At 33.1% G+C, this 27,599-nt stretch overlaps 1 protein-coding gene across 4 annotated transcripts in view; it reads left to right on the top strand.

Annotated features, from left to right (window-relative positions):
- Positions 1-27,593, top strand: part of LOC657701 (lachesin) — a 37,483-nt gene extending 9,890 nt beyond the window's left edge. For 2 of the 4 annotated variants that reach the window (XM_015983552.2, XM_015983550.2), the window contains exons 4-11: positions 5,223-5,433; positions 17,951-18,121; positions 21,166-21,294; positions 21,377-21,515; positions 21,574-21,722; positions 21,770-21,856; positions 22,868-22,921; positions 26,826-27,593. In XM_015983552.2, coding sequence (XP_015839038.1) covers positions 5,223-5,433; positions 17,951-18,121; positions 21,166-21,294; positions 21,377-21,515; positions 21,574-21,722; positions 21,770-21,856; positions 22,868-22,921; positions 26,826-26,989 — 1,104 coding nt within the window. In that variant the 3' untranslated portion in view covers positions 26,990-27,593. Of the gene's footprint in view, positions 1-5,222; positions 5,434-17,950; positions 18,122-21,165; positions 21,295-21,376; positions 21,516-21,573; positions 21,723-21,769; positions 21,857-22,538; positions 22,801-22,867; positions 22,922-26,825 lie in introns of all 4 variants that reach the window. The other 2 variants (XR_001575453.2, XM_015983553.2) reach the window with 2 other exon arrangements.
- Positions 27,594-27,599: the final 6 nt, after the last annotated feature.

The raw sequence follows: 27,599 nt of genomic DNA, 5'->3' as shown, positions 1-27,599 counted from the left end.
AGCTATTAGCTCACTTACGGTTAGCCCTACAACAATAAGGCTAGAACCATTTTGTAGAAAATGTTATCAACTTTAATTTTGGTAAGAAGATAAAAATTGATAGGGGTGACCGTTTGCGGGATAAGCAAAAAAACAAGAAATGACAGTTTTAACCCCCCCAACCTCGGGGACTTTCGATATATGTCTACCCAGATGTAAAGGAAGCTTTAAAAAAAATCCATCTCTCTAGGAATTTTTTCCACCGATCGCCTTATTTTTGTCTAATTTGACTAGGCTACCCCAGGTATTTGGAAGTTTAATTGCAAAATAGGGCAAATTTAAAACAAAATCTAATTTCGTAACTTGGCTAATCCAATGAGAGATTATACATTTATCTCTTAATTTCTGTTTCAATTAACTTAAAAGGATTAGTTCTGACAGTGATAGGCGACTGTACCTACTAATTTAAACATTTGAGTTTTGCGTCTTTTTCCGATTTAGTAATGGAAAAATAACGTTTGTTTAACGTTTTTAATAATGCATTAATTTAATCTTTCAATCAGCAAAGCGTAGAAACGCAGCGATCTGATTCAACAAAGCTCGTATTAGTTTTATTCGTTTATTAATTAACCGTTCATTGTTTCACCACAATGCGTAATCCGAGCGTGCGAAATCCCATTTAAAAATCGCGTCCATGTTTGTGAGAAAGCAATAAAATTTTATGTACTGTTATTAACATGTACATATTTTTTATCAGTTTTTGTCCGGTGGCAATAATTACAGCCGGCGAATTAAACGATTCCCTTGGATGGAAAAAAATCGTGATGTTTACGGGTCATGAGTTTTCCCATCCAATCAAATCCGCCCTACGTCATTAAAGTAATTTTATTTGTCTTGCTCCGTCAACTGTAATCACAAATTTCATCACTAACAATTACTAATATCGAGCCGGAATATGGCGCATGTCGCGCTGTTAACATCAACATTTTATAACGGATTTATGAAACAATTAGGACGCTTTTTCATCAACTTTCAAGGTGCTTTGTTTTATTACCGGCTGTTGTCCAGAATCTTTCAAGGGTCGCGACTTATGACACTGAAGAAAGTGGACTCAGGCATAAAGCTTTCAGTTCGGTCTTTCGGGATTGGCGCGGCGATAAAATCCTGAGGGATTTTAACATAGTAAATCACATATATTATGCCTTCACCTCGTCTTTTATGCCAGAAGGGGCTTCTCCTGATCAAAAGAATTAAAAAAATAATCATGTAATACATAAATAAAGTTTTTCGCAAAGCCAGGTACTCCATCTTGATACAAGTAATTGTCCTGCTTTGCCTACTTTATAGTTGTATGATTATAAGGATCACTGGAACACGTGACTATAATTTGAATAGAGAATGAGCAAACTTGTAATTTAACATGGGAGATAAAGTGCTGTTTTATCAAGAGCTGCAAAGTCGTAAAGTTGCAATTTGTCACAGTAATTTCTTTTCGAAAAATGGATCAAATTACAGATAGTTTTTTCAACTGTTTAATTGAAAGTTGTCAGCACGGCGAATAAAGTGCATCTGACGACAGCGAGTCTAAAAATATGGTGACGAAGAGTTTACTCTTGGTTACAGGCGCTGGCGCTGTAGCAGATAGCAGGAGAAAAAATTAAATTGAAAGTCTGCTTAACAATTGATACATTTATTTTACAAAAACTCAAGTAAATAAACGATAATCGTCCACACAAAGCGCGTTTTCTTTGCCACTTCTACCTGATATTTTTATTTTCAATAACACATAATTTTCTTGGAGCCAACCATTAACAGGAACCAATTATATCTGTGTAGAACTATAACTATTAGAAAATTACAAAATTAATCCACGATTGAGTATTTTTATTACACGTTTTTATAGATCAATTATATGCTATACGCTTTTGTAATTTTATTTGTGCTATGAAAACGCTGTATAAAGAATGAAATAATGTACTAACGAATGCATATAGACACCGCAAGACTTGGTCCAAAAAAAATACTGGAATAAACAAACACATTGCAAAACCTCCTCTGAGACTTGAGTCAGAATTAGTTTAATTTTCTGACGGATTGTCATAATAATAACTATTAATAATAAACGCGCGTATGACATGCTGTCCGCTTAAAGAAGAGATTTTGTGTCCAAGGATGCAAATAGCATTGTCTGCGTCCGTTTATTGGAAAGATTGATTAAAAGAAAAGCAATACCATTTAAAATACATTAGTTCAAAACACGGCTAACAAAATTGTCCGTTTGTCTTGTAGGAGGTGTCCGTTAAGAGAGATTTCAATGTATTACTATTTAAAAAATGAGGCACCAGATTTGATTAACTTACATATTTCAAAACCCAGTATCAAGTAGTAAGTGTGATTAACAAATTTCCCTGAAGAAGATGAGACGTATTAATTAATAACTAATATGAAATTGCAACAAAAAATAATTAATATTTCTTATGTCATTCTAAACGAAACGATGCTTAATTATTGTTTTGTGCTAAATACCTAAAAAATGTTGCTATTTTTAAAATTTTTAGCTTTATTAATATCAATACTAGAAAAAAAATTGACAAAATTTGCTTGCGTAGAAAAAATAATAAAGTTATTAACAGGAAAGGCTGATTTCATTTACAATAATATAGAAAAACCATTTAAAGTTAAAGCCCAAAAACTTATGAAAAAAACAAAGGTAAAATTTTTATTACTTACTATTGCTGTTTTAGTTTTTCATTTCATATTATTATTTATATTATTATTATTATTAATTATTATTATTATTATTATTATTATTATTATTATTATTATTATTTCTATTGTTTTTTGTACTTGTTTTTATAATACAGTGAAAAATAGTTTTCACTGCAAACTCACAAAATTGCTTATGAAAAAGTGCAATTGGAAGAAAAAATTTTTGCTAAAGGGATTTTTACAAACAATGAATTGACCACAGTTTTTTGGGTTTTTGTCAGAAAATTATGGCTTACCTATTTACTATTTTTTACGAAGAAAATACTCTTTGAGAATAAAACATAACTTATTTTAATTAAAATCTCTTGACCAATAAGACCTTAAAATTTTTTAGAATTTGTGCCAAAAAAAATATTAAAAAAATTAAATCAATCTTAGTAAAAATACTTTACTTCGAGAGAGCATTTTTATAAAAAAATATTCAAAGTAAAATTCAAGGTGTTGTGAATATTAACATTTAAAGTTTATTAGTTAATTACAAGTCTTGTGCTTTTGAGAAAATTTTACTGTTATAACAGTAAGATTTAAAATCATTGTAACTCTATCCTCCAATTGTCGTCTTACCTCACATCTATCCATCCAAACGTTCCTCATTGAAATGAATAAATGAATGCATATTATTTTTTACAAATGACTTAAAACAATTTCAACCAATTCACGATCGTAAAAAACTTAATCTGATTGCAGAGTTTTAAGTAATTTTTAATGAAAGGGTGTTTTCAGCATTCAACTGGTTGACCAATACCCAGCTTTTACTGTACTTCGAATAGTGAAATTCAAGAGTCCTTTAAAATCAAGCATCGCTTGTCTTTTCTATTATTATTGAACCCGATCTACTTGTCCTATCGTCTTTTTCGCTTATTTGAAGTTCTTGTTACTTATTATTATATTTGTTATTCAATATTTTGTGCAGATATTTAGATTGTGTCCTCTAAATAAATCCATAAATGTTGTATGTTTGTCCCTTTTGTAGATTTTTTCGACTTCTTCGCTTGACTACAAAACATTTGTTGCTAACATTTGACAAAATGCCTTTATACATCGGCGTTGATTTTAAAAAAGCAAACGCTTAAAAATTAATAAAACTGGAATGTAGTTCAAACACCCCACATTTTTTTTACCATTTAAATCCTGACTAAATCAGCAAAAATTGCAAAAATAAAACATAATATAACAAAAGCAAATAGTTTTTTAATTTACATTATTTATAAACATTTTGTATTGAATGTAAAATAAAATTCAGTTGGCAGTAGTGTCACATTTTATCGTTTTGCTTATTTTCCTATTTTATAAGGGCAAGTATTTTGCTATTTTCTGCAAAAAAAGCTTTCTGGGAGCTCGGTTAGGGCTTGCAGTAATAAGTGGTTAGATTCGTCGTTGTGTTTGTTCAAGCCGAGATGGCATAATTTTTCGTGGGTAAACATCGTTGGTTAAAAAATTCGATCAAGTTATTTGCTTTGCAAGGAATATCTCTCTGCGGGAGTCGCCGAGGCGCGAAGCCCTTTGCAGAAAGGTGTTATGATTTTATAATTGATAATTAGAAATGGTAGTTTGGCTGCACGAGCAGTAGTTAGTACAGTATTAAGACACGAGATGAATCTTAACAACGCAGAGAGGCATAGAAGGTCGTCATTGAGGTTCGACCTGTTCCATGATTCTCTCTTTCCCCAAAGAGCCATTGTCTGAACCCTACTCCCGAGACGCCTGCCAATAATTAATTAATGTATAGTCGTTTCGCACTGCTAACTTCGAATTAGTTTGCTTATATTAAGGGACAAGAGGGCCCAGTTTCTATTCTTCTTGAAACAGATAAATTGGATCCAAATTACTTTAGTGGAGTTGGTCTATGGAGAGTTAGGCAACCGATTCACTGCCACATGTTCATACACTCACAGTTTATACGCGTTCGAACTAAACTGCGCAAATTTAGACGTACAGGTGAATTCGCTTCAACTTCCTAATTTGATAAGTTCAAAATTCAAAACTCGAATAATTCAATTTGCGTACACGGACTTGCTATTCCACACAAGAAACTTTTTCTAATTCGGAATTTGTAAAGTTTTTTTTGTGGGCGTCATTTGCGGCGTGTAAACTCTCACCTAACGCCCCCATAACAATGCAATCCCGCATTCCGGCGGCACTAAACCACTTCGACAAGAATCCAAAATGTGAATTTAACAGACGCAATTCAGACTAAACTGCTCTCAATGTAATATACTCCTCGCATAAAATATTTACTAGAGTTGAGTAAAACTTCCAGAACACACAAAGCCGTAATGAACTCGCAAAAGTTGCACGACTCGCGAATTTTTCTTCACTGCAAAAACCTTTGTTTCAACTTTAAATATTATACTCGAGTTTCAATTCCAAGTTTGCGCGAGCGGTTAATTAAAATTTTAAGAAGTCACTTTGAAGATGTACTAATTGTTTTTTAATGGCCGTATCTAGGGTAATTTCAAGCGGATTTTTTGCAGGTTGGCTGGATGAAGGCTGATGATCAGACCATTCTGAGTCTGCATACAAGAGTCATCACGCACAACCCCAGAATCAGCGTCACACATGATGACAGTCTACGCACTTGGCAGCTGAGAATTCGCCAGCTGAAGGAATCGGATCGTGGCTGTTATATGTGTCAAATCAACACCGGGGAGATGAAAAAGCAGCTGGGATGTGTCGATGTGCAAGGTTTGTTCCAATCGCTCTGTATTGTTGTTCCCATTGCAGGGAAAATCAAAGACAGATGGGAAACTAGACAGAAACAAGAAACTAAATTATTTTTCCAATTTTTTTTTGTAACTGTTGTTTTTTAATAATAATAATAATAATAATAATAATAATAATAATAATAATAATAATAATATTTATTTTATTTTCAACAGGTGAAACACCCAATTACAGAAAATAAACTTAAACTTAATGATCGTGCTGCCAGCAAAAACTAATAATTTAAATAAACTAAAACAAACTAATAATAATACTATAATAATAAATTAAGAAACAAGAACTAAAATTAAATTTTACCTAGCCACTAAAGTAACTAATTATATGATTTTTAATGTAATTAAATGAATGAAAATGAATATCACAACTACTGCTAATTTTGTTAAAATTACCACACATTACATATAAAGGTGATTTTAATAGAACATTCGTATTACAACTGCAACTGTAAAAAGTCATGGGATGCCGTGAGTTAATTCTAGGAACCAGAAAAATTATCTTATTAACAAGAGCAATACAGTCAATCTTGTTGTTTAGTAATTTATGTAAAAATGCAATACTTGAGATAATTCTCCTAACTTCTAGAGAATTGATATTAAATGTCCTTAAAAGCACTAGTTGGTCACATCCCCTATCGGGGTAATTTTTAAAAGAAATATACCATAGCAGTTTCAAAAATTTTCTTTGGACTGATTCAATACTATTTATGTGTGTGGCATATATAGGTGACCAAATAATTGCACAATATTCTAACTTGGAGCGTACAAGGGCAAAAAATAAGACTTTTAAGGCTCTTAAATTAGTAAACTCTCTACAGTTGCGATAAATAAATCCTAAAGTTTTATACGCGCTATTAATAATTATTGTAATATGATTCACAAATAAAAGTTTGTTATCAAAGGTAACTCCTAGATCTTTAAATGTGTCTGTTCTTTGTAAAATGTGACCACTAACCTTATAACTATACATGATCGGAATTTTCCTATTTGTGTAAGACATAATAAAGCATTTAGATATATTTAGGTTTAGCCTATTAGCTTCGCACCACTGGAGGAGATTGTTGATGTTATTCTGCAAGACTTGACAATCATTATCGGTTTTTATGATATTATAAAGCTTAAGGTCATCAGCAAATAGAAGACTGTTACAAGTTACTGCTGCAGTAATATCGTTTATAAATAATAGAAAAAGTAAAGGACCTAAATTTGAGCCTTGCGGCACTCCGAAAGTTGGTACGAAGCTAGAAGATAAACAGTTCCTGTATCTAACAAAGTGTTCACGATTAACAAGATAGGAAGTTAAGAGATCAAGCAGGGAGCTACTGAAACCTATGTGCCGTAATTTATCGAGAAGTATAAAATAATCCATTTGGTCAAACGCCTTCTGAAAGTCCGTGTACACTACGTCGACTTGCCCATTTACATCTAGCTCTACAGCGACATCTTGAGTGAAATGTAACAAATTTGTCACGGTAGACCGTTTCTCCATAAAACCATGCTGAGTAGGCGTTATAATGTGTTTGATGTTTGGGTAAATTCTTCTGTATAATACAGTCTCAAAAATTTTGGCAAAGTTAGATAGCAGTGCGATGGGTCTATAGTTATGAACATCAGAAATATCACCTTTTTTAAATACCGGGCAAATAATAGATTTTTTCCAAACTGCAGGAAAAGTAGAGGTTTTAACAATGAGATTGAATAAATAAAAAAGAGGTTTGACAAAAATATGAGAACAGTCTTTGACGAGGAAACTTGGAATGCCATCAACACCAGAGGTAAACGAATCTTTTGACCGTACTAACGCTTGGAAAATTTCTTCTTCAGTAATGTTATCTATAGAGACCGTGATGTTATTAATCGGTGAGGAAGCATCGTTTTTGTTTACAGTCTGCTTGGACTGATTATACACACTACTGAAATAGTTACTGAAAGCATTGACTATGGAGAGCGGGTCATGTAATTCTTGATTATTGTACTTCATAAGACCTGGGATCCTGGTTGCACTTTTCTTTTGTTGAACAAATTTCCAGAAATTTTTAGGGTTGTTTGTTAAAGATTCTTGAGTTACACGGATATACGTTTTGTGGGCAGAGGATATTAGTGATTTGGAGTAAGAACGATAGTGTTTGAAGAGGTTAAGAATATCATCCCTTTTAGTTTTTTTGTACTTCTTGAAGTAAAAATTCTTCCTACGGAGACAGTTGATAATCTCACCATTAAACCATGGAGGATAGTGATATTTGCCGTTTTTTTGAGATGAGTACTTCGGCACATGTAATGCAAAGATGATGTTTAGTGTGTCATAATAATTTAATTATTATAATATAATAATTTATTATATATATATATTATATATATATATACTTTATAGTTTATTATTAATTTTAATTATCATGTTATTGTATACTAGTGGATTTTTCAGCCCAAATCAGGACAAAAATTGCATTTTAGGACCATAAAGGCTTTGTTCTTTATACCGACGTGCTACAGAGTAAATTGAAGAAACCAAGATTATTTGTTATCGAAAAAAAAATTAATATTATGATTTCCACTGATTCTAATAACAGTTAAAAATTACATTTTCTTAGCGTGTTAACAATTCGCCATCCAGTGGACTAAATACACCAATAAAAAGCTGAAGAACCAGACAGTTATTTAATGGATCAATTGTTTCAACTACTCTTTAAATGAGGATTATAACAGAAGTCCAAATAAATACGGACATTTGTATTTTTTGTTTTCATAGTAACAAAATTACCTCTGCGCTGAAATAAACATAACCAAGCTGTTTTGTACTATTTTCTGGCAAAATTATCAATGCATTCGTAAAACTTCATCAAATATTGTATGTTTTGTGTGTTTTTAATCCAATATATCCCGGCACATGAGCTGTAATAAAATATTTATTTTGAGTGTAGTCGAAATTTGGAATTTTTATTCGTCCAGCACATGCACATGGAATTTATCGTTAGTTGAAACTTTAATGGTCCCATTTTCAGCAACTGAAATTACATGCTTTGTGTTGTCCCCATTTGCAGTATCATCGAGTATTTCCCAGTAGAAATGCATTTCAATTCTTTGAAAAGTACAAAAGGACATTAAGAAAATAAGTTGCGAATGAGAAGTCTTATTTAAATTAAGTTTCCTTTTTTTGCGCAGGAAACAAACGTCCGTTTTAAAATTGTTGTTATTTTCGTAATAAACAAACTCCATAATTGCGTCTTTGCATGAAAACAAGCTGAAACGTGTGCTCGTTATCACATGGGATTTGCGTCGGTGTAAAACAAACAAAAACTCCCGCTAATAAAAAAAAGTAAAGCCTCCTCAAAAGGAATGTGTAAAGAAAGTTTTAAAATGAGAGATGTTGCAACAGATCCGCTACGGGTTAAAATACGACTGGTAGATATTATGCACGTTTAAAGGCCTCTCGTATTTTTCAAGCTTCGCTATTTACGCCAGGGATTAAGTTTTTTACCAGCCTTTCCAACTCTTTAGCCTAATTTCTAATTACAAACTTCATCCAATTTTAATTTCACAAAAGATTATTTGCATACTGGATGCAGCATGCATGCTTTTAGTGGAAATAAAGAGATTAAAGGAGATTGTGTTACATTAATTAATTCCCTCGAATTAGATAATTTTTTTCTTCAAACTAATTTATTTGATATTCCGAGGACGCGACAAAGGGAAATTAGAAAGGACGACAAAGCAAATCAGGTACTCTAATTAGGATTAATTGCCGGTTGGTCTATAATAGCTAATTAATGTTTTAGTCCGAAATCAATAACACAGACAACACAAACCTAGTTATAAATTACTAAACTTTTGTGGCCATCTTGACTAGTAATTTTGCGGCTCACCGATACGTTATCCGAAAAAGTTTTGCCAAAGTACGATAATTTGATCCAAAGAGAGTACGCGACCCGAGTCTAAACAAACTCTCAGTAGCAATACCTGTATTTTGTGAATTTGAAGCGGACGTTTTGATATTTGCAAAATTCTGCAAGCGTCAGTATTTGGCTGTAAATTTGTCGGTCGTGCGACCCCAAAAGAAGTCTGAATTAAATTCCGGCGGAAGAGCAGCCTGACATAGCCAGTTCATATAATTTACAGTGGAACAGTGAAGAGAGATTATGTTACACGGGTTACGTTCCAATTTCCACCTCAACCGATTTATCCGGCTGTTCGTCTGTATCCTGCTGTCATAACATAGAGATATAGTCCATAAACTGGTACGCCTTCAACCACCGGGTTTGTGTTTTACGACCAGAAATAATATCGAAGCTAGCACAAATGACCGACATCAAAACAATACAATTTCTGGCTTTTTCAATCGATTCGGGACACTTTGACCCGAAATTAAACCATAATTGAGGAAGAGATTACTCTGAATTGTGCCGCTCTGTGAAATCGTCCCTCAACTTCTCCGTTTGTGATTTATGAGTATTCGCAAGATCACAGTTGTAATTTGTATTTGATTTCGTAATTTGTTATAATAATAATATTAATAACGTACACTAATAATTAATTTACATTAATTTATACGAAACGCCAAGTAATATAGTTATACATACAGTCACGATCAAAAAGAATAACATCTCTACCAACAGGACCGGATAGCAAAAGTCAGATTAAAATCTTTTACGTCAGTCAGCTAGACAATATCCAGCTAGTTTATAAACTAGCCAAACCTACACGTTAACAGTATCACATCGAAAAGATTTGTAGCTACGGTTTCAGGAGTGTCATTCTTTGTGATGGTGACTGTACACACACCCAAACTATTAAAGAAAAACGGGCCGTAGTAATTTACACAATCTGCTTAATCTAGTAAATTCAGTAACAAATTTTTCAACTGATCTGGTATTATGTTCATGTATACTCTTTACTAGTGTACATTTATGCTCATTTCTTTTAATATAAAGAAAACAAAAATATACAAACTAGGTAGCGTTAAAATATTTAATTTCTTAAATTTTGATTGTACAACATCTCTATGTTAAGTTATACTCTACTAGTTATACTTAATGCTGTTCGTTGTAGTGAAAAAATCTAATTTGCAAAATAAGCATGTCTCCAACATTATATAGCGTAGGAGGCATACAACATTATTAGAGCATGGAATGCAGTTTCTAGGACTTGTGGGGGAACAATTTACTCTAAGCATCGTAACAAAAATATTTTTTGGTATCTTATGTAAAAGATGATCTATTTACGCGCCTAAGATTTTTTTGTTTCTGAGTTTTTAAAATTTTTATGACGGAGACAAAAAATCTTTCTTTTTGTTTTACTTTTATTTAATAGTCCATATTTGGGAAACATACACGAGACTTTTTTTGTATTTGGCATAATTCCTGCCTAAGAACCTCAAGATTGTTTGATTGTTTAGATAAAGTGCTGTTATCAGCAGATAATGATACGTTTATCTTTGGAAAATCTCTATTAACATTGTTGATATACATAAGAAAAAAATTGACCTTAACACAGAACCTTGTGGTACTCTTCTTGTTATGTTTTTCGTATTAGATAGCGAGTTTATACTTTTACATATTTGATACCGATCACTTAAGTAGCTTAGCATAATTTATACAGCAAGTTTTTGTAAGTAACACAATCGAAAGCCCTGTAGGTTGCAAAATATTGATCTAACATAATTCTTTTGTTCAAAACCCTTTAAGATAACAGTTAGATGTATGATAGCATCAACAGTACTGCTTTGAAATCCAAACTGACTTTTGTAAATAAAATTGTTATTCCTCAGAAAATTAGTAATTTGTTCTGTTAAGATGATTTCTAAAATTTTAGAAAACGTATACAAAATTAAAATTGGTCGAAAATTGTTTAAGTTATCTATTGAACCTCCTTGATGTAAGGGTATTATTTTAGCAACTGTAAGGACACTTAGAAATAATGTTTCTCATAAAAGAGTGACTGACTGGTAAGAAATTTAAATCATTTTTAATTTTTTTTATGGTAGAGTTATTATTATTTATACAACAATTTACAAGATTATCAACAATTTCTTCTGTTACATTTACAAAATACGTATGAAAATTGTCAGGTGGCACATTCCAGTAAAATTTCAATAAATTATTGTTACATGAGATGTAATTTCTGTAAGATTCTTTATCTTATTGGTGCAGTAGGTACCTTAAAACATTGTTTTCGGTTAGAGAAATCAAATTTCCCTCACGCTTTATTATCTTTCTTGTGAGAGAAATTTGATTTCTTTCATCGAAAACAATGGTATATTGTACAATGGTATAAGATAAAATAAGATAAGATAAGATAAAATGTCGTATATCTCTCGTGATCGAAATGCCAATATAAAGCTCCTGAGAAGTGTCCAACTCGAGCGCAAGCGCACTCGTGGGTCAAAATGATGCATTTTTATCACTTATCACATAAAATACTATTTTTTGTATTAGTGATTGCTTTTCTATAATTTTCTCGCATTGTTTTTATATAACTTTTTAGCTGTTAGTCCGGTTACTGTTTTTCATAATTTAAAAAAAAAATAGAGTGAATAAATTTTTTTAATTTAACATTTTTGTTGATAATTGTTTTGCTTTTCCTTGTAATATTATTATTAAGATTGTAAACAAAAATTTCTAGAAAATTGTCAAACTTTTCACACTGAGATCTTTTGATTCAGTAAAGTGCCAATTGGCAACTGTAATTGCATTATAAAGTTGATCAAATTCCTAAAAATGCGTTGGTCTAGTTGTAATTATTGTTACTAGGTTTGATGTAATATCACTTTTCTTTATATTTTCTTTATATAACTACTTGTTAATGATCTAATAACTTCGGATCTCAAACACTAATGAAAAAATTGTTGTTAGAATTTTTTATAATATTATCAAGGCAAATGTTATTTCTTGGACGCTTTTTGATATGAGCATTAAATTCAAAAGACTGGATTAGATCTTTGAAGCATGTATCGTTTGTGCCATTTGAATTTAAATATTTATTTATGAAGAGCTTATTGTTAGAAGCAGACACTTTGTACCTGTATAAATAAGCTAACGACAGAATGTATATTGAGACTCAAACGCCATACTTTGTAACGTTTTCTAAGAAGAATTAACTAGACAATGGTCTGGTTAATTAATTATTATTGTTATGCGTACGAGTATGTAATTTAGTTCTTATTAAAGTACGTAAAAATATAATTCCTTTTATGAACTAAAAAAATTAAGGATAATTATAGTTTTATTATTTGCATAATTGCACAGAAATTTATTACTCGTAAGGTTGAGAGGTCAATTTCCAGAAACCCAGTTTATATCCTTTTGTTGTTTTAATACGGAATGGTAAGTTGTTTTTATTTGATTGTTTGCGCGAAGAAACGCTCGAATCGAGCGACTTTTTCCCTGAATAGAATCCAAAATTCGTAAATCCCATCCGGCTCGAAATTAATTATATCTCCTCTGGCAGCTCCTCGAAGCGCTTTGTTTGTCTTAAACTGCAGCCCCGCTTAGTTTTTTATCGTTCGAGATTAGTACTCATTTCAGGCGTTTCCTCAGCCGTTCTTAAACAAGTCACCAGTATTTATCCGTGATAAGAGTTGGAGTGCAGTTGACATTTTGAATTATCACCGTCCCTTTCGATATGCACGGGTCCAGATAAGACGACTCCTCTGTCCCATATCTCTTTGCCAAATGACACGTGTGGAAATTGGAATATTTTCAGGCGATAAAAGCAACGTTCAAGTCGTATGCACAACATTAGCTTACCAGATGTAGGTGAATTACACTTCTTCTATGTCTGACATTTCGCACCTGATTCCGTTCTTAAGAAATTGCGGGTTTGGTTTCGGAATAACTGAATATAAACGGCAACGAGGTGCTCTGTTTGCATGTGAATGTGGGCGAGAACTAGGCTTTGCATTATAAAGGTGGCTTTAGCCATTCAAAAGATACAATGGGCCGGAATATATCAGTCGGAATGATTTATGACGCGATGATTCGAATCTCCACCGAATATGAAATCATCGCGGACTTTCACACTTTGAATCTCAATTAACAAGACAGTGCGAAAAATGGTGGAGGCGCCGGGACACAGTTTGATCTTCAGCTTTAGCAACTATTTAATGCTAGTAGTGAAACAGGTGGTTTTCAATTACGTTACAATATAATTCTTCCGGTGTTCACTTAGCGCAGTAATATAATCAAGAGCAGATTAACATTAGTGTTAAAAGCAATGGCGCTTTCAATTAAATTTACTTCTTTCTTGCGGATTACCATTTTATTGTTACATGAGTTTTAATAATTTGAGACAAAGCTGAGAATGTGTGTGGGCGTGGGAAAGGCCCGCTTACGCCCTGTCACAACCAAATTAGCGCATTACGGATTTTAGTTTTAGTTCAAAGTTCAAAGCAAAACATCCGAGTGGTTAAAACTTAATCTGATTACATCGAAGCATCTGAAAGGCTTTGATTTTTTCGATGAATCTGGTCAAGCAATGGGTTATGTTCGCGATTTTATTGCGCAAAGGATGCAAGTTAATTAAATTTCAAGAGAGAATTTATTTATGCCATTAAAAGGCGAATACGGGGAGAGGAATAATAAATGTTTTACCATTTACGTTATCGATAGTCTTATCAACTAAGCTTTAGGTTTAAAGTGATTTGGAACACAGATTAAGTTACCAATTAAAACAGCAATACAATTAAGAACACTCCATTAAATTATCGTTTTGCGAAATAAACGCAAAAATATGCCGAAATTCGGTTATTCGTGTAATTATTCCGGAGCCATGCAATTCCGAAACACTTGAGAAAACAATTAATGTAATTTTCATTACGGGAAACAATAACGGCGTGGAATGCGGTTGGTGCAAATGTTGGTTTGTCACGAATAAAAAGACGCACCGTAATTGATTGTCAATATTGCAGCGGAGATAATTTCAGGCATGAATAATCATTAACTGATTTGCTAAAAATTCCAAACACATTTCTGATATTGTATTTCCTTTTGTAAATATCCCAACAAACGCATTCGGCTCTGAAACCCTCTCACGTCGATTTCTTAACAGACAAAAACAACAAAACTGGGAAATTCGAGAACGTGTTCCACGATGAACGTCAGAAGTGCAAGGGCAATTAACCACCATTGAAGTATACCTTCGAAAGTTGTGTTAAATGAGTTTTAAATTGTGCACTTTCAAAGTTGCGCTAAAAATCTCACAACAATTAATTGCATTTTTTAAGCTAGGGTTTTGTGCGCAAATCCTATTAAGATGATTAAGTATCGTTATAAATGCATAAGGGTCGAGATAAGAGCACAAAGGGAACAGAAGGAAAACTTCCCGGAGATACAATTGATACAAAAGCATCCTGTTGTTCTATCACGAAGTTTGGCGGTTTTGCCTTGATATTTCCAGTCGTAAACCTTCCGAAAAATAAATGCCGCCAATAAAAGTTGGCAGCATATGTCTGTGGCAATTGACTAGTTAGTTTAGACTTCAACAATGATTTAGAACCTATATATTTCCACTAAGTTTTTGCTTGTTTTACCCTCAGGATTCACAATACGAACTTTTTATTACATCACTTCACGCGAGATGAATCCAAGTTTTTCGTCTAATCGATTTTGCTTTTTTGCACAGATTATAAAAAATCTTTTTACAGATGACCAATATTTTAATCCCGGGCTTAATCCGGCTATTTACAGGCAACGGGCTCTGACTTTATAACAGCATGGAAATTGGACTCAGACCCCGGATATTAACAATAACATTCCGGCAGCTTCAAAGAATGAGATCAAATCTGATAACGCCCGGATTGGCTCGGGACTTTCGCTTTTTAATTTTGACCTCACGCGACCGAAATGGATGTCTAATTACGCTGTCCAGCACCAAACTACTCCATTATTAAGCGAAAGAATGCGTATTTTATGTTTTATTGGAGAGGTTTTGAGAAAACCGCATTTAAAATTTGAAATGTTGTTTTTCTGTTTTAGTTAACACTTTTATAGAAAACTGTATATCAGAAAAGTAGTTTGTATACTTCCTCACGCTTTTTCACTTGCAATATTACGAAAAATTTAATTTTTTGGATATGTATAAGCTATAGCAAAACTATAAAAATGCCAACGTTGCATTTTGCCGAATTATTTTCTTAAAGAAGATTGGTAAAACTGTAAAATGGTTAGTAATAATTAGACCCTTTAATGAAAGTATAGATTACATAAGCTATTATTTGTTTGAAATGCATGAATAATTTATAACAGCTAATTTTGAAAAAAATGCGACGCTAGCGTTTTTATAGTTTTGAAACAGCTTATAATAGTCCAGTCAAATAAGCTTTTAACATAAAATTTTAAATGATATAATTAAATTTTGGCTATAAATTACTGTGAACATGTGAACATTTTTCTCTAACTGTGCCATACCTCACGAGTGTAACTAGCAAAAATTCTTCGCCTGAAGATGATCAATAAAGTATCGAAACGTCGCGACAAATTTAATAATTTCATTGGATTCTGTCTATTAGGAGCTATCTTACGAACACAAAAAAGTAGTCTGATGAGTGATGATAACCTTATGATTTGCTGAAACTGTTTACAACTTTGTAATGGCAATTTATTCCATCGATATGTCAATTTTACATACTGATTTGTCAATTTTACAGATCGATTGCTCAAATTGACATGAGTACGATAAACTCTTTATTCTTTAAAATTCAGGGAATCCGATAAAATCTTGAACAAACCGCGGCTGTAAGTATGTTATTCCTTATCACAGCCTTAGGTGTCTTGATGCTGACATCTACGGCTGTAATAACATTTCTTATCCATGGTATGTTAGTAGCTATTATCGGATTTTGTCAGTTAGTAACTACCTTACGCACACAAAAGTTTTGTAGCTGCAATTGTTTACAATATTGCAATGGCAATTTTACGTATCGATCGATATGTCAATTTTACATATCAATTCGTCAATTCTGCAGATCTATAAGTCAATTTTACATTAACCCCATGAACTTTTTGTTTTTTAAATATACAGAATTTAATAAAATTTTAAAGAAACTGCGGATGTAAGTATATTATCAAAGCCTTAGTTGTCTTAAAGCCCTCGCTCGCATAATCGCTCGTAATTCAAATTGACATCTATGGCTATGATAACTTTTCTTACATCCCTGGTATGTTAATAGCTAATATGGGATTTTGAGAATTAGGATCTATTTTACATACACAAAAAGGGTCTGGTATCTTTGGCATAACCATATGGTTTTCTGAGTACAAGCTTGTAATAGAAATTTTACGAATTGATATGTCAAATTTACATACCAATTTGTCAGTTCTACAGATCGATGTCAATTTTGCATGATCTCAATGAACTTTTTATTTTAAATCTACAGGATTCAATAAAATCTTGAACAAACCGCGAATGTAAGTATATTATCACAGCCTTAGATGTCTTAAAATTCTCGCCCGCGTTCTTGCTCGGAATTCAAACTGACATCTACGGCGGCTATAATAACATTTCTTACATCCTTGGTATGTTAATAGCTATTATCGGATCTTGTGAGTTAACAGCTATTTTACATACACAAAAAGAGTCCAGCTGTAAATATGTTATCATTTATCAATGCCTTAAGTGTTTTAAAACTAGCATCTCTGGCTGTCATAATATTTTTTACATCTATGGTATGTTAGTAGCTATTGTTATCGGATTTTATCAGTTAGGAGCTACCCTACACACACAAAAGTTTGATAGCTTTAGTATAAATATATGATTCGCTGAAGATTTACAAAATTGCAATGGCAATTTTATGTGTTGATTTGTCAATTTTACATACTAAGTTGTCAATTCTACTAATTGATTAGTCAAATTTACATAAACGCAATGAACTCTTTTTTCTTTTAAATGCTCAGAATGCGATAAAATTTTAAACAAACTGCGGATGTAAGATGCTATTACAGCCTTAGATGTCTTGCAAGCTCGTATGGAATTCAAGCTGACATCTGCGGCTGTAAGAACGTTTTTTACATCCTTGGTATGTTAATAGCTATTATTCTTATATTTTGTGCTATAACACCAATTTTAATGTATTAAAAACATTGACTACAATGACGGCAAACAAAACGGCTAGTTTTTAAATACTTTATAATCAAAATTCAAGTATATCTTTCAAAATTTTGATTTGGCTTATTGGCTTATTATCTGGATTAGATTTGTACTTGAAAGGAAACATATAAGCTAAGCCTCGGTTTTAATAAAGGAAAACAGTGTAGTATAGTTCAGTTTCAGTGCTAAAAATTGTAGTATTGAGTTGGTAGTTTATCGCAAAATGAATGGCGTTGCCAAAATTTCGCCTGCCTTGCGTTTCGCCGCAAAAACTGTTGAAACTGATAACCGGCACTCTTTTATTCTTTTAGCCTCCAGGAAACAGTTCCTCACACGTTGACACATGTGTAAAAACATTTCGTGATATAAATTGCGCGTCTTTTATCAGATTGCATCTAATGTTGCAGTTCCACCGGACATTGACGACACCGGAACCAGCAGCGATGTCACCGTAGAGGAAGGTGATAATGTCACGTTAAGCTGCAGTGCCAGCGGACATCCTGAGCCTCGTATTTTGTGGCGACGTGAAGATGGAGATCACATTATTCTCCAAGACAATCCACACGACATCAAAAAAGGTAATTATCGGAATTTTATTTGGAATTGTTTTTAACACTCCGTTGAGTTTCATTTGCCTTTTGTATAATTACACCCTATCTCTCCACACGCTGTTCATTAATCTTGATCAAAAAAAAGGTTTTATGACACACTCTTGGCCGTAAATGAGAGTCCCTGTTTTTGTACGCGCCCACATTTTTTCCCTTTTATGTCGTGCGTTTGAAAATCATTGTTCCAAAGACAATATCGTGATGATTCCCGGAAATGTACAAACCGAAAGGACGAATATTAATTAACTAATTAAATTTCTCACAACTTTTATATATTTGTTTTTTGCATTATTCCGAATTTGCTAATTAAATGATTAAAATTAAATAATGTGGCTCCAGCTAATTAACTTTGCTAATTAGAATTGGCTTCATAATTATTCACTACGCGGCCATTTCAGCTATTTTTTGCCGATTCAAAGCTTGAATTGATTTGGCGATACAATGATACAATTAACTGAAATAACAGAATCTGCTGAAACAGACAACAGCTGTTTTATCCGATTCACTATTGAAACTTTAGCTTTCACTACACTTTCAATGTAAAACAAAAGTCTTTTCGTTTTATTTGTTCACTGGAAAATCAAATTTCTTTGCAACATTTCGTGGTCAGCTAGGGCTTGGCATTTCAACCTCCACATCATAAATTGTCACGTTTGAGATTTGCTACTGAATTAATTTTGTAATCGATAAAAGCTTCAAATTGATCAAATTCTTCAGAAACACGTTCGCCGGAAGAGAGCGTATTTTGTAAATATTATCCCGGCGCATCCACCATTTCTCAAAATATTTTTAAATGAGGAGCCAACAAAATTGTGTTTTTTCTACCGTTTTTATGCAAATTTGAAATAATGTAAATTAATTCTATAGTTTTGCTTTAAAATTAAATTGCAAATTTATTCCCATTTAACGTACTTAATTATATTTCAGATTGAATTTAGAATTGTTTGGTTAGCTCCTATTCCTCCTATTACCACACGGATTTTTGTTTTTATTGCGTTATAACACTGCCCCACATATTTAGCTAATGGTAATTAGAATAGTACGAGCTTGGATGTTTCCCGTAGAAAAATAGCTGTATTTTGATTACATAATAAATTTGTTTTTCTGAAAAGCACGCACAAAGGATGCGTATTTGGAATAACATGTTCTGTAATTATACAGCTGAAATTCCCTAGAGCCTCTACTACCAGCTAGCAATTAAAATGTCACAAGCCTGATTGCTAAGGATTAATAGAGGCTCTTGTTTAGGTTAAACAGTGGAGGAAAATTTTCTAATGACGTAATTAATAACCTCTTAGCACATAACACAATGAATTAAGTCGTGCTTTTCTTATTTTTACTCATGGTCAAAGAAACCCCAAATTCTTTTAGGCTTATTAGGGTTTCAAAGAACAAATTGTTCAGCGCCACAAAAGAACGCCATTATTCACAATCCCAGATCTTGGAAAAATATTTTCCATGAAAATATAAATTAGCATTTTTGTGCCGACTATGCGTTAAACTTGATCAAGAATATTTAATCGGAATCAAAACAAGTTCGGCATCATCTGGATGATTTATAATTCCAATTTTGTTCGATGGCAAAACACGAGCGGAGAAATTGAGTTTTTGCTGAAATTAATTGTTTCAAGACACTTTTTCAGTCTCGCCATTTGTTTATATTTCAGACACGTTTCAGAGATTCTGTCACGAAAGAAAAAAATTAAACAATAAATAAAAAAGCGAGCCAGGCTCACCTGGCCACAATTCAATTAAGAAGGTCGCTCTATTAGTTCCCTCAACTGAAAACACCGGACGGGTTAGTGGAAATTTATTGGGGAATATTTGTTCTAATTAGCACATTCTGGAAAATCTATACTTTGCCCCAACGGTAAATTTTAAAATATATTTTGTCATCTCACGATTTTTATGGTTGAGAATACATCAAAGAAACTTTAGATACGCTTTCTGAAAGCTAATTCGTAAGGGTTGACATAAATAAGACTTACAAATTTATACGTTATAAGAGCTACCTCACGACAAAGGAAATTTGTCGTTTTTTGCCCAAGCTTTATTAAATTCGTCTATTCGTACTATTCCACAGGCAAGTGCTTATTTCGAAACGCAACCAACGTTCCAGTTAAAATCATCGCCATTTTATGAGGAAATTGAAATGAAATATAATTAAGACCTGTTTTCTAGGACGAAGTAATTCCAAGTCGAAATTTTATTGCTTAAAATACGTGCAAGCAAATTTTACATTTGGGTCTTGTGTAATGGAATTGGATGCAAGGAGGGAGCCATTCGACCTGTCACTTTTGATTATTGAGTGTCTTTTGTATTCTTGACGCTTGGATTTTTTACGATCGGCTGTAAACGTAAAACCTGAATCCTTTTCTAATTTAGATGTGACGAAACAAGTTTTATGTAACATAATTTTTTCAAAAATGCCACAAACTAGTCATTTTTAATTAAATTTACGTAAACAATAATCCATTGTTTTAATTAAAAGGGAAAACTGCCTAGCCAATTAAATTAGCAGTTGTGACCTCATTTTTGAATATGAAAATAAGTGAAAAAACACACAATACAAGTAATCATTTTAAAAATTAGTCAAATCGTTCTTCTGTACAATAAAATCACATACATCACATACATTTCAGATAAATTACAAAGAAGTGAAAAGTGCCTGAGTGAAAAATTTGACTCACTCGGTATTTTAGCTGCGAATTGTTGATGAAAGTATAAATTTTCATCGATGTCTACGTCAGTTTTGTTCAGTAAATAATGTAGTAAAATATTCACAAGATTGTTCAGAAGTGGATGACTCTAAAACACTTGAGCAATTTGTTTTCTGTGTTCGTGGCTCGCAAGTGAACATGTGTGTTTTTAATTATTTTTCGCAGAGTTGTCACAATTAGGCGGACTTTTGGCGCATTGTTCGGTCGAAACGGGCGCTATTAAGTTATTAATGCAGATTCACATCACGTTTTAGGCTTTTATTAAGCCCCCATTTAAGCAGGATCTTGTTCCAGTGGATACATACAGCGGCCCATCCTTACGTCTCGTAAGAATAGATCGCAAGCAAATGGGTTCTTATTTATGCATCGCCAGTAACGACGTTCCACCTGCTGTCAGCAAAAGGGTGACACTTTCGGTGAACTGTAAGTAAAATTTATAACTTCATTAAAACGCAAAGTCGAAATCCGATATCGATTCGCAAAAATCAGCTTAAATTTTTCCCAGTCGCTCCAAAGGTGCAAGTTCAGAAAGCTTTGGTCGGAGCGCCGCTCTATTCTAATGTAAAGCTCAAATGCGACGTTGAAGCTTTTCCCAACTCCAACAACTACTGGGTTAAGGAACAAGACGAAGTCCTGCTCAACGGGTAACTTACTTTGCTTCTTACAACATTCGACAAGTTAGGTACACCTGTTGAGTTGCAGGTTCAAGTACACCACTCAGGAGAAAAGGTCAGGGTATAAAGTCATCATGGTTTTGACCATTCACAACGTCAACAAGTCCGACATTGGGACCTACACGTGCGTTGCTTCCAACACAATGGGCAAGAGTGACGCCTCAGTGCGGATCTATGGTACTCGAGTGCTAGTTTTTTAAGCAAAATTAAAAATTGTTTTACAGAAATTAAAATCACAACCACTTCCACCACCACTACCACCACCACAACAACACCGTCAACGACGACGACCGAAACGAACCTAATTTTAGGTAAGTTTGGTTTTAAGCCAGGCTTTGGGTGGTTTTGTTAATTCAAAACGAACATTTGCTGTCCTTTTAAACTTTCATATTTTAAGTGCAACTCAGGCGTATGGTATTCATGTACCAACGTTTTCATTTTCTAATGGAACGTAAACCGTAATAAATGGGTTTATGCATAATGCAGTAACGTCTGAATAAGTAATCTAAATTAATTTTTGATAGTTTGTGGCGGCTTTACGGCGTTTTCACTACTAAAATAATATTTTACCAAATTTAAATGGACGCGAAGATGATAAATTGTTACAGTGTTTTCCATAATTTGGTATTTATGCCCACAACGAGCTATTTAACGTTTTCATGACCTGTAAAATTAAATTTAATGCTTGATCCGAATTTTCTACTAAATTTGGCCTTTGATGAACTATGCCAGTTTGCGGCTGGAAAAACCACCGAACAATATTTTGTTTATTTAAAGTTGGTCCTTTAAGGGATCGCCTGCAGTTGACAGGCGTATTTGACCAACAAAGCTTATGTTCACAAAAACAAGAAAATAAACAAATCGGGCAATAGTTACAAAGCAGCAGCAAAACATTTTATGGCCGTGCCATAAACTTTGTATTAATCGTAGCTGAACTATGGCATAAAATTGCAATTATTCGTTTGTGTTCCTTCACGTCTGTGTTTTTTACAGGTCAGTGCGCCGTTATTTCTGGGTTATTTTAATAGAATCGAACGTGAACTTTGGCCGGGCATTACAAACAATTACAAACCTTGAACTTTTCGGTGCTTTTAAAGGAAGTTACTCTGGGAACATTAAGAATCACTGAACGCTTTCTTTATCATTTCGAGCGGAAAATCGGGTCCGAAAGCCCTCAAACAATGGTATAAAGGGCAGACGTTGCGGTTTTCAAATGCCGAAAGGAGTCGGTATTAACGTCGCAAATTTTTATTATGTATTAATTAGAACAGTTAGAATTGTTCCACGTGTAATAAGCTTAACTGTGACTTGTGTTTTTTCAGAAATAACCAGCAACGTTCGCAGCACTACGACTCTGCAGTCCGATAACACAATCGGTGAGTCAGATTTTCTCCCCAAGCATTTTTTTCCCCAAAGTATAATAACCTGGATATAAATTGTAACGGTGCAAAGTTTGTCCCAAACATTATTGTTTTCGGCTCCGATTACGTATTGTGCTGGTCATACCAGTTAACAGTTTTCGACAAAGTTGTGACTGAACAAACCCGCATATCTCGGTCCTTAATTAAATTTATTGCAAATATAAAAGCCTTGCAAACAATTTACCGGATCTAGAAAAAAACGAAAATGTTGAGATTGGTTTATTCGAAGATAATTGAACAAAGAGATTTTGTGTACACAAAAATGTAGCTCAAGTATTGAATAAAGGAAAAGTTACGATGGTATACTCCTTTTGTGTTGCGGTTTAAACACAAAAAGGTAAAACACGACTTCACCGAGAGACTACAAAAGTTAATAAAATCGATTTTTAATCCCAAAGTTTAGACAACGTATCATATGCATTACAGTCGGAAACTTTTTACTTTACCTAAAGACAAACAATGAGCACATCTTTTCCTCACTTATTAGTATCGTGAGTGACGGTTGCATTATCTCCTCGCTCCACGCTGTTGACTCTTCACTTTTGTATATAAATACAAGCCCCAGGTTGGAAATTTGAGTTTTCGGCGAATGGATCGATCATTATTAACCTGGGGTCAATTACGGGCACTTCTATTGTTTGTTAACCGCAATGACCCTCACCCATCTATCATAATTCAATTTAAATTCAAGTCGCTAAATTTTAGATAAAAACTGATGGAACTATTAGACCAACTAATCACGGAAATTCAGATTTCCTGGAGGAAATGTAATCCAATTATAAGTTTAATAGGTATCATGTTTGTGTTTGGTTAAATGAGATCAGGTCAAGTTTTATCTGAAAAATCCCACATATTACGCCGGGATGAAGTAAAGTTAGTTCAAGTGCCACAAGGTTTTTGCTCTTATCTTAATTCAAGTGTATTTTAATGCTTACACAAGTAACATATCTGTTATTGCACCGAGTCCATCTTCCGGGAAATAAAAGGGAATGTAGGTCAGATGCAGCTCGATTGCCAATGATGAGTAAACATGATTTTATAAATTATTCTGAATTTTTCTAAATAATAGAGGAGAGCAAGTAATCTGGGCTACCGTTTCGCTTGTAGGTCAAACATAAAAAACTATTTAAAAATCTACTTTTCATTAATGTCGTATTATTCAGACATATAATTTTAGAGAGCAAAGTAATAGCCTTTTACAGGATGGTTCAGTCTAGCTTCCGTCTTCTGTAGCTCAGTTTGTTATTATTAAGTTGAAGTTTTGATATTATGTACAAGTTTTTTATATGCTAGGACACATTTCAGGAAAATACCATGCGATCATTTGAATGTATAATTAGAGTAGGCGGTTTTGTGTCTTTGTGATTGAAAAATTAGTGCAAACTAAAGGAAACAATGTATTCTATTGGATATTATCGTTTAAAACATCGTTATTTGTTTCTTAAGGTTGACTAATTATCACAATCGGCGTTTTCATTCAAGTCAAAAACTGATAAAGCCTACTCTGATCATAAATTCAAATGATCGCATGGTATTTTTGATTATACAGAGTGTATCATAATAATTTTTTTATGGCATACTATTATTTTTTGCGCTCATTAGGATAGGTTTTTAGCTTCTTAAATGTCCTAAAGTTTTTTATATTGGTTCAGGGGTTACTTTAAAGAAAATTAAAACCAAAAAAAAATTTGTTTTACAGCTTCAGTTTAAAAATTATAAAAAACAGAAACAGTTTTTTGATGTCACTACTACTAAGAATGTGTTGAGGCAACAAAGGTATAACAGACTCATTACATAAGTCTGAATGATCTGAATTACTACAGGGTGTTTATAATTTATTTCTACTTTAAACTTTAGAGACTCTTGTTTTGTTTGTTTCAAATGGCAATTTTTGCATATTTTTTGAATCTTTGAAATAAGCCCACACGGAAAATGCGCACAAGAAAAAAAGCTCACGCACTGAGAAAAAACCTCAGGTTAAAACCACCTCACAAAGAAAAAAGCTCACACAGAAATAAACCCACAAAGAAAAAAGATCACCTAGAAAAAAACATAATAAAAAAGCTCACTCAGAAAAAAACTCACATGAAATAAGCTCAACCGTCAAAATGTCCACAGAAAAAAGGTCACAGAAAATTAACTCAGAAGCAAAAATAATCTCTGCTGTCGTGCATGAATTTATAATTGATAACATGATAACAAAACTAAGTTTGGTGAAACAATTTTTTAATTAATAACGTAAATAAATAGGAGTAAACCAAAAAACCAAAAATTAACCAAAAATTTTGTGTGCCTCCGAGCCGCCGTTTCCAGCTTTATTATGTTAAATAAGACTACTTTTTCGAAAAAATTGGATTATCTAAATATCTCAGAAACTATTCCAAAAATAAAAAATGATTTGAAGTGGCTGAAAAACTAAAATTCTGTATTTTTTTTAATTCTTATCACTTGACACCTCCTGAAATGTTATCTTTGGTAGAGACGGACAAAAAAAGAAATTTTTAACGAATAGAAACTAAAGGAGAAACTAATACTCATTTACATCAACACAACTTCTAATGAGTTTCTTTCTCTGTAGTTTTTTTGGTATAAGTGGGTATTTTTCTTTGTGTACATTATTTCGTATGAGCTTTATTCTGTGTGGGTTTTTTTCTAGTGGACATTTATGTTTGTCTCTCTCGATTTGTCTTATTACGACCTTAAGGAAATGCTTAACACATTTGTTTATTTAACAAAAACTTGTTTTGCCAACAACTTTAGTGAAAAATTTAATAAATAAATATCGAAAATAGCTTCAATCCTGTTTATTTTTATATCATATAATGCAGAATTAAAAAAGCAACATTTTTTGTTATGACAACCCTACTGTAAATCCTCACACATACGGAGTTATTTGCCTAAAACATTAACCATGTTCGACATTTAATCATTAAAGTCATTTGACATTGACAAAATGAGATTTTAGCAAATTAATAACTCCGAATGTGCTAGGATTTACTTTAGAGTTGTGATAATAAACAATGTTTGTTATTTAATTTTTTTTCTAGTTTCTTTTTCAATTATCTTCCTATTTTTTTCAATAAGGTTATTTTATAGAGAACCGAAGTTATAAGTTATAACAGAGGTTCCAGCAGCTTTTACCCTTTTTATTCGAAATTATTGATTAAAATAAAATATACAAAACTTATAAAACATGCATCACAAGCAATTAATCGACCGGAAAACATAAAATTAAAAGTACATTTCACAAACTAAACATATGGTTACAGTATTTAGACCCAATTTTCATCAATAAAATACATATTTTACGTGTCAGTATTTTTTTGTCAGTGGGGAAAAAACAAGGTTCTATTTCATATTTCTATTGCTTGTAGTGACTCTAAATGGTTTCTTTTCGAGAATGTTACTGTACCCATATTAAAGCACCAGCCCACATTTAGTTACTTTCCTCTAATTATATCGGTTTTTGTTGCGTTTGCACAGCCTGAAAGTTATTAATGTTTTGCGAAGTTCCGATAGTGTCGTGCAATTGCGCATTTGCAAAAATCGCCCTATAATCGAGCAATTCCAAGTTTAATACCGACGCGAAATAGAGATTGTAAAGTGTGAAATATTAGCCATAAAGCAAACAATAGCGCTTCGAGAAAAACACTTTGGGAGACTTAAATAAACTTGGGCAATAAAGAGGAAGCTGCTCGAAAAAGCATACACCTAGAAATATATTATTTCAATAAATAGATTTCCGGGTTTGCATTGAAATTTAATTGGAGCTGTCGCCCCAAAAGTCCAATAACAGTCCTCAAGTCGGGACGGGATTACCCGGATTATTTTTCAATTGTAATTAATCGCATTTTTGCAGGCGGGGTGAGAGGCGTGGAAGAGGACCCATCGGAGAATTGGCTATTTCCCAGCGTGGCCCCGGCCCCTCTGGAATTAGAGACCCACTCGAGTGCCGCCGGAAATACACTTATATTTCATTTTCCGGTCACGCTAGTGTTGACAGTGGTACTTATACTCAGGTGACACGTAATTTGTTACGGATACTCGTAAAAATAGTGTGTTGTGAGACTTGCTGTGAAATCCATATCAAAATGTTTCGAACGGAAATTGTAATCAAATTTTGGCCAAATCCGGAAAACGTGGTACGAATTTTGAGTGTTGATGCTTTACTTCCAGACGTTGCGACGTATTTTTTATTAAACTGATCAAATTGGTTGTTGGAGTATATTTTTTATATGTAGGGACGTGGTTCGGCTATTTGCGCTTGTCTTACAAATTTTATTCCCCAGAGGATTTGCTCTATAAGTCGTATTACTGGTAGTCTGTTTTAGAAACGATATTTTATTGAATCAATCTGGAAGAGCTTGTTGTTATTGTCTTATTAGAAAAGTACAGACGGACGTGAACAGAAACTACCACACTCGGAACTAATTACAAATTTTTATTTCGGTTTCTGTTGGCGGCTGCATTGATTGATTGTACATACCGTAATATTGTGACTCCGAATTATTTGTAAGAGTGTAAGATTTAGATTCTAAATGTTGTACTATACTTGAGTGTACATATCCTGCTACCTAGCAGTAACCTGTTACTGAAAAACCGCAATAAAATGACTTTATTACGATAAGTGTGA

Source organism: Tribolium castaneum, chromosome 4 (genome assembly GCF_031307605.1).
Source record: "Tribolium castaneum strain GA2 chromosome 4, icTriCast1.1, whole genome shotgun sequence".
Taxonomy (NCBI): Eukaryota; Metazoa; Arthropoda; class Insecta; order Coleoptera; family Tenebrionidae; genus Tribolium; species Tribolium castaneum.
This window is presented reverse-complemented; position numbering and strand designations above follow the sequence as displayed.